This window comes from Entelurus aequoreus, linkage group LG03 (genome assembly GCF_033978785.1).
Source record: "Entelurus aequoreus isolate RoL-2023_Sb linkage group LG03, RoL_Eaeq_v1.1, whole genome shotgun sequence".
NCBI lineage: Eukaryota > Metazoa > Chordata > Actinopteri > Syngnathiformes > Syngnathidae > Entelurus > Entelurus aequoreus.
In genome coordinates, this window is record NC_084733.1 from 15,290,840 (window position 1) to 15,310,960 (window position 20,121).

Consider the following 20,121-nt stretch of genomic DNA (forward strand, 5'->3'; position numbering starts at 1 on the left):
TGGCGACAACCCGTTTATGTTGACAAAGGGTTTATGTCAACAACCCGTTTATGTTGACAAATGGTTTATGTCAACAACCCGTTTCTTGCAACACGGCGTTTATGTCAACAAACTGTTAAAGTCGACGACCCGTTTATGTCGCCATCAACAAACTGTTTATGTCGACAAACTATTTAGGTCGGCAATACGTTGATGTTGGCAATCCGTTTTTGTCAACAAATAATTTATGTCGACAACACATTCATGTCGACAACCCGTTTATGTTGACAAACGGTTTATGTCAACAACCCGTTTCTTGCAACACGGCGTTTATGTCAACAAACTGTTAAAGTCGACGACCCGTTTATGTCGCCATCAACAAACTGTTTATGTCGACAAACTATTTAGGTCGGCAATACGTTGATGTTGGCAATACGTTTTTGTCAACAAATAATTTATGTCGACAACACATTCATGGCGACAACCCGTTTATGTTGACAAAGGGTTTATGTCAACAACCTGTTTATGTTGACAAATGGTTTATGTCAACAACCCGTTTCTTGCAACACGGCGTTTATGTCAACAAACTGTTAAAGTCGACGACCCGTTTATGTCGCCATCAACAAACTGTTTATGTCGACAAACTATTTAGGTCAGCAATACGTTGATGTTGGCAATCCGTGTTTGTCAACAAATAATTTATGTCGACAACACATTCATGTCGACAACCCGTTTATGTTGACAAATGGTTTATGTCAACAACCCGTTTCTTGCCACACGGCGTTTATGTCAACAAACTGTTAAAGTCGACGACCCGTTTATGTCGCCATCAACAAACTGTTTATGTCGACAAACTATTTAGGTCGGCAATACGTTGATGTTGGCAATCCGTGTTTGTCAACAAATAATTTATGTCGACAATACATTCATGTCGACAACCCGTTTATGTTGACAAATGGTTTATGTCAACAACCAGTTTCTTGCCACACGGCGTTTATGTCAACAAACAGTTAAAGTCGACGACCCGTTTATGTCCCCATCAACAAACTGTTTATGTCGACAAACTATTTAGGTCGGCAATACGTTGATGTTGGCAATCCGTTTTTGTCAACAAATAATTTATGTCGACAACACATTCATGTCGACAACCCGTTTATGTCGACAAACGGTTTATGTCAACAACCAGTTTCTTGCCACACGCCGTTTATGTCAACAAACTGTTAAAGTCGATGACCCGTTTATGTTGCCATCAACAGTTTATGTCGACAAACTATTTAGGTCGGCAACGCGTTGTTGTTGGCAATACGTTTTTGTCAACAAATAATTTATGTCGACAACACATTCATGTCGACAACCCGTTTATGTTGACAAACGGTTTATGTCAACAACCCGTTTCTTGCAACACGGCGTTTATGTCAACAAACTGTTAAAGTCGACGACCCGTTTATGTCGCCATCAACAAACTGTTTATGTCGACAAACTATTTAGGTCGGCAATACGTTGACGTTGGCAATACGTTTTTGTCAACAAATAATTTATGTCGACAACACATTCATGTCGACAACCCGTTTATGTTGACAAATGGTTTATGTCAACAACCCGTTTATGTTGACAAACGGTTTATGTCAACAACCCGTTTATGTTGACAAATGGTTTATGTCAACAACCCGTTTCTTGCAACACGGCGTTTATGTCAACAAACTGTTAAAGTCGACGACCCGTTTATGTCGCCATAAACAAACTGTTTATGTCGACAAACTATTTAGGTCGGCAATACGTTGATGTTGGCAATCCGTTTTTGTCAACAAATAATTTATGTCGACAACACATTCATGTCGACAACCCGTTTATGTTGACAAACGGTTTATGTCAACAACCCGTTTCTTGCAACACGGCGTTTATGTCAACAAACTGTTAAAGTCGACGACCCGTTTATGTCGCCATCAACAAACTGTTTATGTCGACAAACTATTTAGGTCGGCAATACGTTGATGTTGGCAATACGTTTTTGTCAACAAATAATTTATGTCGACAACACATTCATGGCGACAACCCGTTTATGTTGACAAATGGTTTATGTCAACAACCCGTCTCTTGCAACACGGTGTTTATGTCAACAAACTGTTAAAGTCGACGACCCGTTTATGTCGCCATCAACAAACTGTTTATGTCGACAAACTATTTAGGTCGGCAATACGTTGATGTTGGCAATCCGTTTTTGTCAACAAATAATTTATGTCGACAACACATTCATGTCGACAACCCGTTTATGTTGACAAACGGTTTATGTCAACAACCAGTTTCTTGCCACACGCCGTTTATGTCAACAAACTGTTAAAGTCGATGACCCGTTTATGTTGCCATCAACAGTTTATGTCGACAAACTATTTAGGTCGGCAACGCGTTGTTGTTGGCAATCCGTTTTTGTCAACAAATAATTTATGTCGACAACACATTCATGTCGACAACCCGTTTATGTTGACAAACGGTTTATGTCAACAACCAGTTTCTTGCAACACGGCGTTTATGTCAACAAACTATTAAAGTCGACGACCCGTTTATGTCGCCATCAACAAACTGTTTATGTCGACAAACTATTTAGGTCGGCAATACGTTGATGTTGGCTATACGTTTTTGTCAACAAATAATTTATGTCAACAACACATTCATGTCGACAACCCGTTTATGTTGACAAATGGTTTATGTCAACAACCCGTTTATGTTGACAAATGGTTTATGTCAACAACCCGTTTATGTTGACAAATGGTTTATGTCAACAACCCGTTTCTTGCAACACGGCGTTTATGTCAACAAACTGTTAAAGTCGACGACCCGTTTATGTCGCCATCAACAAACTGTTTATGTCGAAAAACTATTTCGGTCGAAAAACTTTTTCGGTCAGCAACGCGTTGATGTTGGCAATCCGTTTTTGTCAACAAATAATTTATGTCGACAACACATTCATGTCGACAACCCGTTTATGTTGACAAACGGTTTATGTCAACAACCCGTTTCTTGCAACACGGCGTTTATGTCAACAAACTGTTAAAGTCGACGACCCGTTTATGTCGCCATCAACAAACTGTTTATGTCGACAAACTATTTAGGTCGGCAATACGTTGATGTTGGCAATACGTTTTTGTCAACAAATAATTTATGTCGACAACACATTCATGGCGACAACCCGTTTATGTTGACAAATGGTTTATGTCAACAACCCGTTTATGTTGACAAATGGTTTATGTCAACAACCCGTTTATGTTGACAAATGGTTTATGTCAACAACCCGTTTCTTGCAACACGGTGTTTATGTCAACAAACTGTTAAAGTCGACGACCCGTTTATGTCGCCATCAACAAACTGTTTATGTCGACAAACTATTTAGGTCGGCAATACGTTGATGTTGGCAATCCGTTTTTGTCAACAAATAATTTATGTCGACAACACATTCATGTCGACAACCCGTTTATGTTGACAAACGGTTTATGTCAACAACCCGTTTCTTGCAACACGGCGTTTATGTCAACAAACTGTTAAAGTCGACGACCCGTTTATGTCGCCATCAACAAACTGTTTATGTCGACAAACTATTTAGGTCGGCAATACGTTGATGTTGGCAATACGTTTTTGTCAACAAATAATTTATGTCGACAACACATTCATGTCGACAACCCGTTTATGTTGACAAATGGTTTATGTCAACAACCCATTTATGTTGACAAATGTTTTATGTCAACAACCCGTTTCTTGCAACACGGCGTTTATGTCAACAAACTGTTAAAGTCGACGACCCGTTTATGACGCCATCAACAAACTGTTTATGTCGACAAACTATTTAGGTCGGCAATACGTTGATGTTGGCAATCCGTTTTTGTCAACAAATAATTTATGTCGACAACACATTCATGTCGACAACCCGTTTATGTTGACAAACGGTTTATGTCAACAACCAGTTTCTTGCCACACGCCGTTTATGTCAACAAACTGTTAAAGTCGATGACCCGTTTATGTTGCCATCAACAGTTTATGTCGACAAACTATTTAGGTCGGCAACGCGTTGTTGTTGGCAATCCGTTTTTGTCAACAAATAATTTATGTCGACAACACATTCATGTCGACAACCCGTTTATGTTGACAAACGGTTTATGTCAACAACCCGTTTCTTGCAACACAGCGTTTATGTCAACAAACTATTAAAGTCGACGACCCGTTTATGTCGCCATCAACAAACTGTTTATGTCGACAAACTATCTAGGTCGGCAATACGTTGATGTTGGCAATACGTTTTTGTCAACAAATAATTTATGTCAACAACACATTCATGTCGACAACCCGTTTATGTTGACAAATGGTTTATGTCAACAACCCGTTTATGTTGACAAATGGTTTATGTCAACAACCCGTTTCTTGCAACACGGCGTTTATGTCAACAAACTGTTAAAGTCGACGACCCGTTTATGTCGCCATCAACAAACTGTTTATGTCGACAAACTATTTAGGTCGGCAATACGTTGATGTTGGCAATCCGTGTTTGTCAACAAATAATTTATGTCGACAACACATTCATGTCGACAACCCGTTTATGTTGACAAATGGTTTATGTCAACAACCCGTTTCTTGCCACACGGCGTTTATGTCAACAAACTGTTAAAGTCGACGACCCGTTTATGTCGCCATCAACAAACTGTTTATGTCGACAAACTATTTAGGTCGGCAATACGTTGATGTTGGCAATCCGTGTTTGTCAACAAATAATTTATGTCGACAACACATTCATGTCGACAACCCGTTTATGTTGACAAATGGTTTATGTCAACAACCCGTTTCTTGCCACACGGCGTTTATGTCAACAAACTGTTAAAGTCGACGACCCGTTTATGTCGCCATCAACAAACTGTTTATGTCGACAAACTATTTAGGTCGGCAATACGTTGATGTTTGCAATACGTTTTTGTCAACAAATAATTTATGTCGACAACCCATTTATGTTGACAAACGGTTTATGTCAACAACCACCCGTGTCTTGCAACATGGTGTTTATGTCAACAAACTGTTAAAGTCGACGACCCGTTTGTGTTGCCATCAACAAACTGTTTATGTCAACAAACTATTTAGGCCGGCAACGCGTTGATGTTGGCAATCCGTTTTTGTCAACAAATAGTTTATGTCGACAACCCGTTTATATCGACAAACTGTTTATGTGAAGAATCGGTTCATGGGAACAACCCGTTCATAGATAAAAGTTTATTTCGACAAACGGTTTGGGTTGACACACTATGTCGACAACACATTCATGTCGACAAACCCGTTTATGTTGACAGTCCATTTACCTTAACATGTTGACAAACGGTTTATGTCAACAACCCGTTTCTTGCAACACGCCGTTTATGTCAAACTGTTAAAAGTCAACGACCCGTTTATGTTGACAGTTCATTTATGTCAACAAACTATAATGTTGACAAACTGTTTATGTCAACAACCCGTTTCTGCCAACAACTAGTTTGTGTCAACAATTTGTTCGGAATTAATCCCTTTTGTGTCGACGACCTGTTTGTGACCAGGACCTGTTTATGTTGACAACTCGCTGCTGTTGACTACCAGTTTATATAAACAAATGGATAATCATGTTGACAACCCGTTTCTGCCAACAACTAGTTTGTGTCGACAATTTGTTCGGAATGACAACCCTTTTGTGTCGACGACCTGCTTAGGTAAGCAACCCGTTGGTGTCGACAATCTGTTTGTGACAAAGACCTGTTCATATTGACAACCCGCTGCTGTTGACTACCAGTTTATATAGACAAATAGATAATCATTTTGACAACCCCTGTATGTTGACAACTTGTTTCTGTTGACAACCTGTTTATGGCGACAAACTATTTTTGTCGACTACAGCATCCTGTTTATATAGTAGAGACAAACTGTCATCAACCCGTTTCTGCCAACAACAATTTGTTCGGAATGACAACCCTTTTGTGTCGACGACCTGCTTAGGTAAGCAACCCGTTGTTGTCGACAATCTGTTTGTGACAAAGACCTGTTTATGTTGACAACCCGCTGATGTTGATTACCAGTTTATATGGACAATACTAATATAGACAACTCATCTATTGACACAATAGACACAAGTCTCGGTCTTGCAGTGTTATTCTTAAAAAAGTGTCAAAACACAGGATTTAAACGTTTTTGTCGACATTAAAAGTAAGGGCCAAAGGGATCCTTTCTATAAAAAAATGGGTCTGTTTACGTCGACATTAGGGCTGCAACAACTAATCGATTAAATCGATTAAAATCGATTATAAAAATAGTTGGCGATTAATGTAGTCATCGATTCGTTGGATCTATGCTATGCGCATGTGCAGAGGCAATTTTATTATTATTATTATTTTATTTTATTTTTTTAATTAACCTTTATTTATAAACTGCAACATGTACAAACACCTGAGAAACAATAATCAAAATAAGTATGGTGCCAGTATGCTGGTTTTTTTTCAATAAAATACTGGAAAGGATAGAAATGTAGTATGTCTCTTTTATCCGATTATTAATCGATTAATCGAAGTAATAATCGACCGATGAATCGATTATCAAATTAATCGTTAGTTGCAGCCCTAGTCGACATGTAATGTTATTGGTAACGTCACCTTAACTACTGTCTAGTTGCAATGTGTTAAAACAGTGACTTCCTGTTCAGTGCAAAGTAAGCTTCAAAATAAAAGCATGGCAATATTCAACCTGCATGCTCCCACAGCAGCTAACAAAAGGCACTTATTTTTAAAAAGGACTTATAGGCCAAGATTTGTGTCATTGTGGTCCAGACGTACAACAAAATGAGCGCAGCGGTTAAGACCAGAAATGGTCGTATCAGGCGTCGACATAAGCGTGTTCCACTGTACATCACTGAACACAATAAGGTAGTGTGGGTTGTAATAAGGATGTGTGGTGCAGGAGCTGGAGCACGAGAGAGGCATCCTGGCCAACGACCTCCAGGAAGCCAAGAACAACTGGATCAGCAAGGCCTTCACCTCGCTGCGTACGTCCGCAGACGGAGCTCCGACGTCAGGCTGGAGCCTCAACAGCAGCTCCTTGTCTGGATGGAAACTGTCATGGCCGCACAACAAAGACGGTCAAAAAGACACGAGCTGACGAGAACACGCTAACGAACTAAGCTGTAATATACGTGATGTGCCAACGTGGATATTTTTTTTATATTTCTATGAGGGGGAAAACAGTCTTCGTACTACGAGAATGAAGTTGTGATGTTTTGTACGTCAGCAATGATGATTGTCATGTGAGTGCGGAGACAAGTGAGGACAATAAAAGTGAGTGGAAAATTGCTGCTTGTCAAAAAGTAAAGATGAAGGTACCACACGCGCACAAGTTAGACAGCACCTGTGGTTAGAAGTAAATACTGCTTTTCTCACACAAACTAAACCTCAATAAAATTATAAAATGTTTTTTTCTTAAAATTTTGTTTCAGTATTATGATTTTATTCTCGTAAAAGATTAATATTAATTTAAATATTTTATAATTGTTCTTACTGTGTGTGTATATATATATATATATATATATATATATATATATATATATATATATATATATATATATATATATATATATATATATATATATATATATATATATATATATATATACATATACATATATATATACATATACATATATACACTACCGTTCAAAAGTTTGGGGTCACCCAAACAATTTTGTGGAATAGCCTTCATTTCTAAGAACAAGAATAGACTGTCGAGTTTCAGATGAAAGTTCTCTTTTTCTGGCCATTTTGAGCGTTTAATCGACCCCACGAATGTGATGCTCCAGAAACTCAATCTGCTCAAAGGAAGGTCAGTTTTGTAGCTTCTGTAACGAGCTAAACTGTTTTCAGATGTGTGAACATGATTGCACAAGGGTTTTCTAATCATCAATTAGCCTTCTGAGCCAATGAGCAAACACATTGTACCATTAGAACACTGGAGTGATAGTTGCTGGAAATGGGCCTCTATACACCTATGTAGATATTGCACCAAAAACTAGACATTTGCAGCTAGAATAGTCATTTACCACATTAGCAATGTATAGAGTGTATTTCTTTAAAGTTAAGACTAGTTTAAAGTTATCTTCATTGAAAAGTACAGTGCTTTTCCTTCAAAAATAAGGACATTTCAATGTGACCCCAAACTTTTGAACGGTAGTGTACATAATCATTCATGTACAGGGACTCTCAGGGACTCTGCCTCCATCATTGCCCCGATCATCACGCACATAATAAACCTCTCAATTACACAAGGCCAAGTACCAAAAGATTTTAAGATAGCAAGAGTAACTCCCCTCTTTAAAAAAGGAAGCAAATTAGAACCTGGCAACTACCGACCTGTTTCTATTCTCAGTTCCATTTCGAAAGTAATGGAGAAAATAGATTATGAACAGGTCGATAGTTACCTTGCCACTAATAAACTCATGTACAAATTCCAATCCGGCTTCAGAACTAACCACTCCACTGACACATGCCTTCTCTATCTGACCGACCACATCAAACATGAGGTGGACGCGGGCAAATACTGCGGCATGGTCATGCTGGACCTTCAGAAGGCCTTTGACACCATTAACCACGCTATACTGTTGGATAAGCTCAGAGCAATCGGATTTAACAAAAGCTGGATGCAGTCTTACTTGGAGGGGAGGGAGCAGGTGGTAGAGGTGAACGGCACCGTGCCCCCCCCCCCCCCCCCCCTCTCTCTGTGAGCTGTGGAGTCCCCCAAGGCAGTATATTGGGGTCTTTACTGTTCCTAATATACATAAACGACTTGTCATCGGCATGCGACTGTGAATTGTTCCTGTTTGCGGATGACTCTGCCCTGCTGGTATCCGGCAGGGACAAGTCACAGGTGGAGAAAATCCTCAGTGCTGAGCTCTGTAAAACTTGCACCTGGCTCGCTGACAACAAGCTATCCATACACTTGGGTAAAACGGAATCCATCCTGTTTGGGTCCCACATCAACCTTAAGAAAGTCAATGACTTCACCATAAAAGTGGGTGACATTGTTATCACCAGGAAAGATGAGGTCACCTACCTAGGTTCCATTCTAGAGGCTAATCTTTCCTGTGATAAAATGGCAACCAAGGTAATCAAAAAGGTCAACCAACGAACGAGATTTCTCTATAGAATCTCCTCTCTGGTCAACAAAAGCACCATGAGGATTCTGGCGGGAACTCTCGTTCAACCCTTTTTCGATTACGCATGCACCTCCTGGTACCCTAGCACCTCCAAAACCCTCAAATCTAGACTCCAAACATCCCAGAACAAGCTAGTCAGGTTACTTCTAGACCTCCACCCCAGATCCCACCTCACTCCTACCCACTTCTCCAAAGTGGGCTGGCTCAAGGTGGAGGACAGAGTTAAACAACTTGCACTGAGCCTAGTCTATAAAATCCGCTACACCTCCCTGATACCGAAGTACATGTCAAACTACTTCCTTAACGTAAATGACCGCCATAACCACAACACCAGGGGGAGCTCCACTAACCACGTTAAACCCGGATTCCGATCTAACAAAGGTCTTAACTCATTCTCTTTCTATGCCACATCAATGTGGAATGCACTCCCAACAGGTGTTGAAGAAAGTGCATCTCTATCCTCCTTCAAAACCGCACTAAAACAACACCTCCAGGCAGCTACAACCCTAGACTAACACCCCCCCTTCCACATCCCACCTCCCCGGATTGTAGATAATCAAATGTAGACACTTTTTCTTATACTTTCTGATCTCTCTCTGTGTGTCCACTACTTTCTGTACATATCCTACCAAGTCAGACCTACACTGTTTCAATGTTGATGACTGAAGTGTTGATACCAACCAATCCTAAACCCCCAACCCCCTCCATATCCCACACCCCGGATTGTAAATAATGTAAATAATTCATTGTATATATATATGATTATCTTGTGTGATGACTGTATTATGATGTTAGTATATACTGTATCTGTATCATGGATCAATTTAAACAAGTTGAAAAACTTATTCGGGTGTTAGCATTTAGTGGTCAATTGTACGGAATATGTATTTCACTGTGCAATCTACTAATAAAAGTTTCAATCAATCAATCAATCAATCAATATATACATATATGGGTGTTGTTGATAAATGGCTCTCGCTTTGCATAGTAGAGTTTTAACTTGCACTTACAGATGTAGCGACCAACTGTAGTTACTGACGGTGGTTTTCTGAAGTGTTCCTGAGCCCATGTGGTGATATCCTCTACACACTGATGTCGATTTTTGTGTTGCAGTACCGCCTGAGGTATCGAAGGTCACGGGCATTCAATGTCACGTGCAGTGATTTCTCCAGATTCTCTGAACCTTTTGATGATATTACGGACCTTAGATGGTGAAATCCCTAAATTCCTTGCAATAGCTGGTTGAGAAATGTTGTTCTTAAACTGTCCCACAATTTGCTCACGCATTTGTTGACAAAGTGGTGACCCTCGCCCCATCCTTGTTTGTGAATGACTGAGCATTTCATGGAAGCTGCTTTTACACCCAATCATGGCACCCACCTGTTCCCAATTAGCCTGTTCACCTGTGGGATGTTCCAAATAAGTGTTTGATGAGCATTCCTCAACTTTCTCAGTCTTTTTTGCCACTTTTTTGAAACATGTCGCAGGCATCAAATTCCAAATGAGCTAATATTTGCCAAAAATAACAACATTTTTCAGTTGGAACGTTAAGTATCTTGTCTTTGTAGTCTATTCAATTGAATATAAGTTGAAAAGGATTTATAAATAATTATATTCTGTTTTTATTCACCATTCACACAACGTGCCAACTTCACTGGTTTTGGGGTTTGTATTTGCCTCTCAAAGTGAAAATGTAAAAAAAAAACAGTAAAAGTCAACAAAAACGCCTAAAACTGCAAAAGTTGTATGGCTTTTAATCGCTTTTAAAATATGATAAAATGGTGTTATCTTAGTTTACGCCTAGCCGTCATGTACATGCCAGTGATGCATATTCCTATAGTGTGCATACTGTATGTAGTTATTATGTTTGGAATGAATGCCGCCTTGAAAGACAGAACTAAACATTCCTGCTTGATGACGTGACAAAACTAGCGCTGGTTTCTCTTCGAGGGCTTTTCCTCTGATGCACCTCAGCTTCCTCTTTCACTTTCAGTGTCGCCGCGTCTTAAGAGCAGCTGCCGCTCCCACGGCCAACAACCAGCAGCCGCCTCCTTCACTGTGCACCACGGCTTGAGTGTGGAATAGACAGAAGGAGAAGAGCAGCAAAAATGATGCCGAGTGTGTGCTGTTGGACTCTACTGCTCGCTTTGCTGGCAAGTCAGCCTGCAGAAACATCAACCGGTGAGTAGTTTTGATATATTGTGATAAATATTGTGATTTTTAAAGCAAATGATAGTTCTGTGCTCCTACAATGACATTTTTTGTCACATCAAAAATATTACACATAACATATGTAATGCACTGCCAAAATTTACCAAAATTGTTGCATAAAAAAAGGAGAAAAAGTACAAATTGTACACAATTTTCGATTTAAATTTTGGCAATATTTGTATTCTTATCAAAAAAAATTAAAAAAGTTTGTCATGTTAATTAATGGTGAAAAAAGTACAAATTGGACAGAAATGTGTATGAAAACATTAGTAAAATATAAAAAATAAATACATGTATTACTTATATTAATTTAAAAAAATTAAAAACACATTGGACAAAAATATGTGCTAAATAATGCTCAAATTGTTACATTTTACACATTAATGAAAAAGTTTGGTTGTTTTTAATTGGACGAAAACACTTGCATTAAAGTATTGACAGAAACTGTTACATTTGTGCCTTTAATAAATACAAGTGTGAAAATATTTTGGACAAACTGTTGTGTAAAATGCTGCCAAAATTGCTATATTTTACTCATGAATAAGGAAAAAAATATCTTTTTAAATTTGACAAAGGTTCTGTATTAAAGTATTGACAGAAACGGTTACATTTGTCACTTAAAAAACAAAAAACAAAGGAAAGAAAACACATTGGACAACATGTTGTGTAAAATGCTGCCAAAATTGATATATTTTACTCATGAATGAGGGAAAAAAAATATTTTTTAAATTTGACAAAGGTTTTGTATTAAAGTATTGACAGAAACGGTTATATTTGTCACTTAAATTTAATTAAAAAAAACAAAAAAAGACAACACATTGGACAAAATGTTGTGTAAAATGCCGCCAAAATTGCTATATTTTACTCATGAATAAGGGAAAACATTTTTTTTTTAATTTGACAAAAGTTTTGTATTAAAGTATCGACAGAAACAGTTACATTTGTCACTTAAATAAAAAATAAATAAAAAAGAAGGGGAAAAAAACTGGACAAAATGTTGTGTAAAATGCTGCCAAAATTGCTATATTTTACTCATGAATAAGAAAAAAAAGCTATTTTTCCATATCACAAAGGTTTTGTATTAAAGTATTGACAGAAACGGTTACATTTGTCACTTAAATAAAAAAGAAGGGGAAAAAAACTGGACAAAATGTTGTGTAAAATGCTGCCAAAATTGCTATATTTTACTCATGAATAAGGAAAAAAAATATTTTTTAAATTTGACAAAGGTTTTGTATTAAAGTATTGACAGAAACGGTTACATTTGTCACTTAAATAAAAAAATGTAAAAAAGTAAAACACATTGGACAAAATGTTGTGTAAAATGCTGCCCAAAATTGCTATATTTTACTCATGAATAAGGAAAAAAATATTTAAAAAAATTTGACAAAGGTTTTGTATTAAAGTAATGACAGAAACTGTTACATTTGTCACTTAAATTTAATTTAAAAAAAAAAAAAAATACAACACATTGGACAAAATGTTGTGTAAAATGCTGACAAAATTGCTATATTTTACTCATGAATAAGGAAAAAAATATTTTTAAAATTTTTTACAAAGGTTTTGTATTAAAGTAATGACAGAAAACATTACATTTGTCCCTTAAATTATTTAAGGAATCAAATGGACAAAATTGTGCTTTCAAATGCTGCCAGAATCACTATATTTTACACATGAATAAAAATATGAATAAAAATATTTAGACATTTTTTTTTTTTACAAAACCTTCGTATTAAAGTATTGACAGAAACTGCTACGTTTGTCCCTTTAATAAATACAAATGGGAAAACACATTGGACAAAATGTTGTGTCAAATGCTCCCAAAATTGCTATATTTTACTCAAGTAATTTGTGTTGATTCATGAATAAAAAAAAAACATTTTGTAGATAGAAATGTTTTAATTATTCTAATTTATCATTCAAAATAAATGCTTTGATAAAACGTAAAAAGTTTTATCCCCCCCCAAAAAAGTCAAGTCATTTTACATCCTTAATTGATTTGGATGTTGATGTGGAATAATATAAATACTTCCTTGTAATTATTATTTTGTTCCAGTAGCTCCTCCCATCAATCCTACAGTGCAATGCTGGTGTGCGAGTTATCCCAACGTGACCCTTTGCTCCTGGCCTCAACCTGCCGACTCTTGGCCAGTGAATTACACCGCATCTTACATGTCAGTCATCAATATTCATCTTACATGTCAGTCATCAATATTCATCTTCATAAGCATACAATGTGCCTACAACAGTGTGTGTGTGTGTGTGTGTGTGTGTATACATTTCAGGGAGAGACACCAGCCGTCAGTCACTAAGCAGTGTCAACTCATCCCCCCCAACTCTTCATCATCACCATCATCATCATCATCATCATTATCATCGTCGTCATCGGGTCATCATCTGGTACAAATTTGACTTTTTTAATTCTATAATAGTTGATAAAGACACACTAACAATAAACTGTTCTAATTCAATATGAATATGAATATTTCAAAATAAATATTGAAATATTGAACATACATACGTTTGTCACCTATATTAAAAATCCATCCATTTTGTACCACTTGGCCCTTTTGGGGTCACGAAGGGCTTGGACAAAAAATGCATATTAAAATATTGCAAATATGCAGTATTTATCACATCTTTTAAAAGGATACGGTAAAACGTTTCACAAAAAAGGTGTATTAAAATACTGGGAAAAAAATGATATTTATTGTATCATATTTAAATAAAAAACAATTTGGAAAAAAATGTGTATTCACATACTGCCAACATACTATGTTTATCACATCAATTAAGAAAATCTTTTTTTTTTTTATTCCAAAAATGTGTATTCAAATACAGCCAACTTGCTATATTCATCACAGAAGTTAATTTAAAAAATGTATATATAAAAAAAATATATATATATATATCAGAGCGCATCTTTGTGCATTCACGCACAGTATAAAATGTTTGGTGGACAAAATGAGACAAACAAAGAGTGGCATAAAACACATCTTTCTGTGGCAGCGTCGGAGAAAGTTGTACATGTGAACAAACCGTTGCGCCACAGTCCACACAACTACGGTGAGTTCAAGGGCCGCCGAAATTAGTAGGACAAAACGCCGCACGCCAAATCCTCTCATCAGTGAAGCATGTTTAATATAAACAGTGGGGTTTCTAACAATTAGGAAGGTTTGTGTCATGTTTTGTCCTCCTACAGAAGTCATGTGAAAACAAAAAAATACCCGCCATCTTTTTCCATTTTCATCCATTTTTGAAAAAGCTCCATGGTGCCACCCGGGCAGCGCTAAAGAGCTGCACGCGGTTCTGCGACATTAGACAAACATCTGTATGAAATTATTATATTTCTGATGTAAAAAAGACAAAAATATGCATTAAAATGTCAAAAATATATATAAAAAATGAGGTGTGTATACTGTATGCATCCATCCATTTTCTACCGCTTGTCCCTTTTGGGGTCGCGGCGGGTGCTGGAGCCTATCTCAGCTGCATTCGGGCGGAAGGCGGGGTACACCCTGGACAAGTCGCCAACACAGATAGACAGACAACATTCAGACTCACATTCACACACTAGGGCCAATTTTAGTGTTGCCAATCAACCTCTCCTCATATAAAATACAAAAATACAGTTATGTTATGTTATGTTATTTTCATTTATTATGCGCCCCCCAACCAACTGTTACATCAGCCCGGGGCGCAGCCCGAGTGGAGAAACAAAAAAACAAAAACAAAACAAAAAAGTTATTAAAAAGTTATTTTTTAAATTGTTGTATTTGAAACATAAATATGGAAGAACAATAGACAGACTGTTGTATTAAAAGACTGCCGAAATTGCTATATTTGTTGTATAAATGAATGTGGAGGAAGGTCAATATTAAACAAATAATTGTTTTAACATTGCCTAATGTTAAGGAAAACAGATTGGACAAAAAAATCTGTGTCAAAATACTAATTATAAGCAGTAGAAAATGGATGGATGGATATTAACAATGATATAATAATAATAATAATAATAATAATAATAATAATAATAATAATAATAATAATAATAATAATTTCATGAAATAAGAATTATATAAAATACATTCATTCTATTTTATATTTACATTCTCCTTTATTCAACCAGATCTCACATTATAATTATATTTTAAAAAAATATGTGATAAAAATACTTACCACAATAACATAGAAAATCACGCAATAGGTAAAAAATAAAATGTTACACTAGAAACAAATTAAATCCAGTGCCCAATAGTTCCTCGATCCTTTAAAATGGCCTGAAATTCCCCCAAAGTGATGAGGTCAGGTAGCCTCAAATCTATTTAAAATTAATTCCGTGACCACGGAGCAGCAAATATTTTTATTTTTATTTTATTTTATTTTTTCTTCATGTGATACTGAAACATTCAATTCACATTTCCCTAAATTAATTTTGATGTATTTCCAGATTTGCACAACAATCGCCTTAAAATATCTGATATAATAATGAAAAAAAAATGGTGTATTGTTATTATGAATATGATATCAGTAGTTTTGTATCATTATCATCATCAGGAATCTTAATTAATATTAGTGGAAGGATGCATGCATTATTATATTTTTGAATAACCTAACTATCATTATGTTAGTCAACCACATTACATTTTGTATTGATTATATTATACAAAATCCATAAAAGGATATTCAGTTTTAAAATAAAAAAAAATGCAAAATGCACAAATTAATGCATGTATTGCTTTTATTTTAGACTGAATATTATTATTGAACCTCAAAGGATCATTTTCATGTAATACAACCAGCAACCATGAATTAATATTCTCGATAATATAATATATTCTAATTTCAACACATTTTTGGTCTTGAATTAGATTAAAATATATATAATTTTTTGCATTTACTTTTTTGAAAATTTTGTATAAATATTAATTCATTCTCTGTCAATGAAAATATTAATAAATATTTTTTTATGTTATTAATGAATTGTACTAAAAGAAAAAAAATGTGAAAAAAGTGAAAAAAATTACATAATAACAAAAAATTAATAAAACACTCTTTAAAAAGAAAATTAAATAATAAGAAAATATGTATTACCATATTTGGAGTCTATTTGAAGGAACTCGGTATTATTATACATTAACATTAATAGAAATAAAGATAATATAATTTAAAAAAAATTAAATGCATAAAAAATAGATATTCTATATCAGTGATTCTCAAACCATGGTACGCATACTGCTAGTGGTACCCAGGCTCTATATCAGAGGTCCCCAAACTTTTTGACTCGGGGGCCGCATTGGGTTAAAAAAATTTGGCCGGGGGCCAGGCTGTGTATATATATATATATATATATATATATATATATATATATATATATATATATATATATATATATATGTATATATATATATATATGTATATATATATATATATATATATATATATATATATATATATATATATATATATATATATATATATATGCATATATACATATATATATATATATATGTATATATATATATATATATATATATATATATATATATATATATATATGTATATATGCATATATATATATATATATATATATGTATATATGCATATATATATATATGTATATATGCATATATATATATATATATGTATATATATATATGTATATATATGTATATATGCATATATATATATATATATATATATATATATATATATATATATATATGCATATATACATATATACATTGTCTTTATAATCCGTTTTGTCATTTAACATCAATTAACATTGATGTTCATCAACATTTAACATTGTCACGTTATCGATGGGAAAATTAATTTTTAGACAATATGATTTGCCTGAGCGACTAGGAGACACCAAGAGTAACAAGCGGTAGAAAATGGATTAGAAAGGAAAGATTAAAAAAAAAAAAAAAAAAATTTTTTTTAAATTCTTTATTTTTTTTTTTACTTGGGACTTCCTGTGGGGTAGTTTTTGGATGCTGGGGGGCCGCAGTAGTTTGGGGACCCCTGCTCTACATAGTGGTGTACCAAACAATCACTTACATAAATTAAATACATCTATTTTTATTCATCATTTAAGTACAGTGTTTTGTTTTCCTACATTCAAACATAGTGTTACGGTGGCCAAAAAATATTAAATATACTTATTAAATAAAACCTTTGCCTTGTTTTTAATGAATACTTAGGCCTACTACGCTACTGTATTCTTCTTATTTTTTATTTTAATTTTTTTATTTTATTTTTTTTTAAATTTTAACACCACTGTATACTAATGTCCGCTATTATGGTGGTACTTGGAGAGCCAAATGTTTTCTGAGCTGGTGAAAAACGTTTGAGAACCACTGTTCTGTACTATACAAAAATATATATTCTATATAAATAAATACCGTGAATATGTACGTATATAAAATTAAAGAAAAATTTTAAAAAATTCACATTTCAATGAATTTTTCTTGCACTTACCCAAACGTGTCCAGCTGTGGCATTGTCCCCTGCGGGAGCTGAAGCTGCTGACGGACTACATCATCAACGTGACCACGCTTTACGAGGGCGGCAGCAGCTCGTACCTCACCAGCTTCATGCTGGAGGACATCGGTGAGGACAAAACGTCAACACAACATCAGCACAACATCCACACAACCTGAACAACACCATCCATTTGCAGTCAAACCCGACCCCCCCGTGGACATCAAGGTGTCCCCGCATCACCTCAAGAAGACTTTATTGGAGTGGTCGGCTCCTCCCACTTGGACGTACCTGGACATCGCCCCCTTGAAGTACTACATTACGTACAAGTGGGACCACAAGGGCATCGCCAAGTCCGTGGAAGTACGTTTTACCCACAACTCCGCATTTTTGTCTCTATAAAGAACACTGTTGATATTTTTGGTTTGATTTTTTTCTCTGATCCAGCTGGGTCCTTTGGAGAACACCAGCATGGAACTGGACCGTCTTATCCCGGGTAGAACTTACCGCTTCCAGGTGTGCGCCCAGGAGCTGCTGGGTCTGGGCCAGCGTAGTCACTGGAGCTCGCCCGTAACAATCACGTTACCCTAGAAAAAAACTCTAAAACCAATTCAAATCCGACTGTGACGTCATTGCCTAATGTGCATAATTGGCCATGACGTATGTGCATGTCATTGTAAAAATGAGAGAGGAATAACGAACAGAGAGTAAAAAAGATGAAAAGCAAACAAATGTCGCTTATTTTTGTGTTGTTGTTTTTGTCATCATCTGTGGTCTGGATTATGTTTTTGTTATGTTTTGTTAGTTTTTGGACTCTTTTAGTTCCTGTTTGCGCTCCCTTGTTTGTTTTAGTGTCCATGACGACTAATCAAGAGCGACTATTATTTAAGCCTGTCGTTGCCAGTTAGTCGGTCTGGCGACATTGTTCTTTTCATGCCATAGTTCATGCTTGTATTCATGCGATTGTTTCATGCTCTGTTCATGCTTGTTTTCTTGAGATACCATAGTTCATGCTGATTGTTTCATGCTTTGTTCATGCTGCTCTATGTAAGTTTTGCTTATTTATGCCACAGTTAGGGGCTTTTTGTTTCATGTCCATAGTTCAGGCTAAGTGTTAGCTTTTTTTTCCTGCGTTAAGTTGTGCCTTCGCCTTGTGCGCCTTTTTATTTTCACCTATTTGAAAGACAAGAATAAATATGTTTGTTTTAGTTTCCATGACGACTTATGATTTTCACCTGTCTCTTGCGTTCGGGTCACACCTGTCTCTAATCAAGAGAGACTATTATTTAAGCCTGTCGTTGCCAGTTAGTCGGTCTGGCGACATTGTTCTTTTCATGCCATAGTTCATGCTTGTATTGATGCGATTGTTTCATGCTCTGTTCATGCTTGTTTTCTGGAGATACCATAGTTCATGCTGATTGTTTCATGCTTTGTTCATGCTGCTCGTTTCTTGCCAAGTAAGTTTTGGTTATTTATGCCACAGTTAGCGACTTTTTGTTTCATGCCATAGTTCATGCTTGTATTCATGCGATTGTTTCATGCTCTGTTCATGCTTGTTTTCTGGAGATACCATAGTTCATGCTGATTGTTTCATGCTTTGTTCATGCTGCTCGTTTCTTGCTAAGTAAGTTTTGTGTATTTATGCCACAGTTAGCGACTTTTTGTTTCATGTCCATAGTTCAGGCTAAGTGTTAGCTTTTGTTTCCTGCGTTAAGTTGTGCCTTCGCCTTGTGCGCCTTTTTGTTTTCGCCTATTTGAGAGTCAAGAATAAATATGTTCCTACCTGCTACCTTTGTCCAGAAAAGTCAGTTTTCATTCCGGGAGAACAATCCTCGCAGTAAGTTGCGTAAACCCCCTAGTTATGACAGAATGTCGCCAGCAATCTGTTTTCCCGCAACGGACATGGAGGAGATGGAGGAAGATACGTGGGAGGTGTTACGTGCCATGGAGCGTCAGGACCTGATGCGGGGTCCTAGCGGCAAGTTGATCCCGATCAGCTACGTGTGGCCCTGGGACGTGGCCGCGTCGCCGAATTGCCGGACGCGCCGGCAGAGACGGAAGCAGTCCAGAAGGGCTTCTCCTAGCCGACAAGCTCCTCCCTCGGACCGATGCTGGCTGCAGCTAGCCCGGCCGCTCCTTGATGACGTCACGCCGCCGCCTGCTGATGACGTCATGGACCAGGAATTATTTTTTCTAAATTCTGTTTCTTTCGATCACGCGGCCCCAAAAGAAGCTACCTCGATGATAAGACA

The 20,121-nt window shown here is 36.4% G+C and overlaps 2 protein-coding genes across 4 annotated transcripts in view; both read left to right on the plus strand.

Moving 5' to 3' along the window:
• Window positions 1–7,339, plus strand: part of LOC133645573 (rab GTPase-activating protein 1-like) — a 19,781-nt gene extending 12,442 nt beyond the window's left edge. Inside the window, exon 8 of one of the 2 annotated variants that reach the window (XM_062040414.1) lies at window positions 6,928–7,336. In XM_062040414.1, the coding sequence (XP_061896398.1) occupies window positions 6,928–7,125 (198 nt within the window). In that variant the 3' untranslated portion in view covers window positions 7,126–7,336. Of the gene's footprint in view, window positions 1–6,927 lie in introns of both variants that reach the window. The other variant, XM_062040413.1, reaches the window with a different exon arrangement.
• A 3,882-nt stretch (window positions 7,340–11,221) lies between these two features.
• ebi3 (Epstein-Barr virus induced 3) lies at window positions 11,222–18,569 on the plus strand. 2 transcript variants are annotated; one of them, XM_062040415.1, is made up of 6 exons: window positions 11,222–11,353; window positions 13,440–13,557; window positions 13,669–13,783; window positions 17,881–17,998; window positions 18,069–18,232; window positions 18,317–18,569. In XM_062040415.1, exons 1-6 carry the CDS (start codon window positions 11,281–11,283, stop codon window positions 18,458–18,460), a joined length of 732 nt encoding a protein of 243 aa, XP_061896399.1. In that variant the 5' UTR covers window positions 11,222–11,280; the 3' UTR covers window positions 18,461–18,569. The 2 variants fall into 2 exon arrangements, with proteins under 2 accessions (XP_061896399.1, XP_061896400.1); XM_062040416.1 differs by having other exon boundaries at window positions 13,443–13,557.
• The last annotated feature ends 1,552 nt before the right edge of the window (window positions 18,570–20,121 follow it).

What these genes read in the sequence shown, in the direction of transcription:
- ebi3 (XM_062040415.1), top strand. Translation starts at nt 11,281, where the DNA reads ATGATGCCGAGTGTGTGCTGTTGGACTCTACTGCTCGCTTTGCTGGCA. An exon ending in GCCTGCAGAAACATCAACCG is followed by an intron (nt 11,354 to 13,439) that starts GTGAGTAGTTTT and finishes ATTTTGTTCCAG; the next exon opens with TAGCTCCTCCCATCAATCCT. An exon ending in CGTCATCGGGTCATCATCTG is followed by an intron (nt 13,784 to 17,880) that starts GTACAAATTTGA and finishes AAACGTGTCCAG; the next exon opens with CTGTGGCATTGTCCCCTGCG.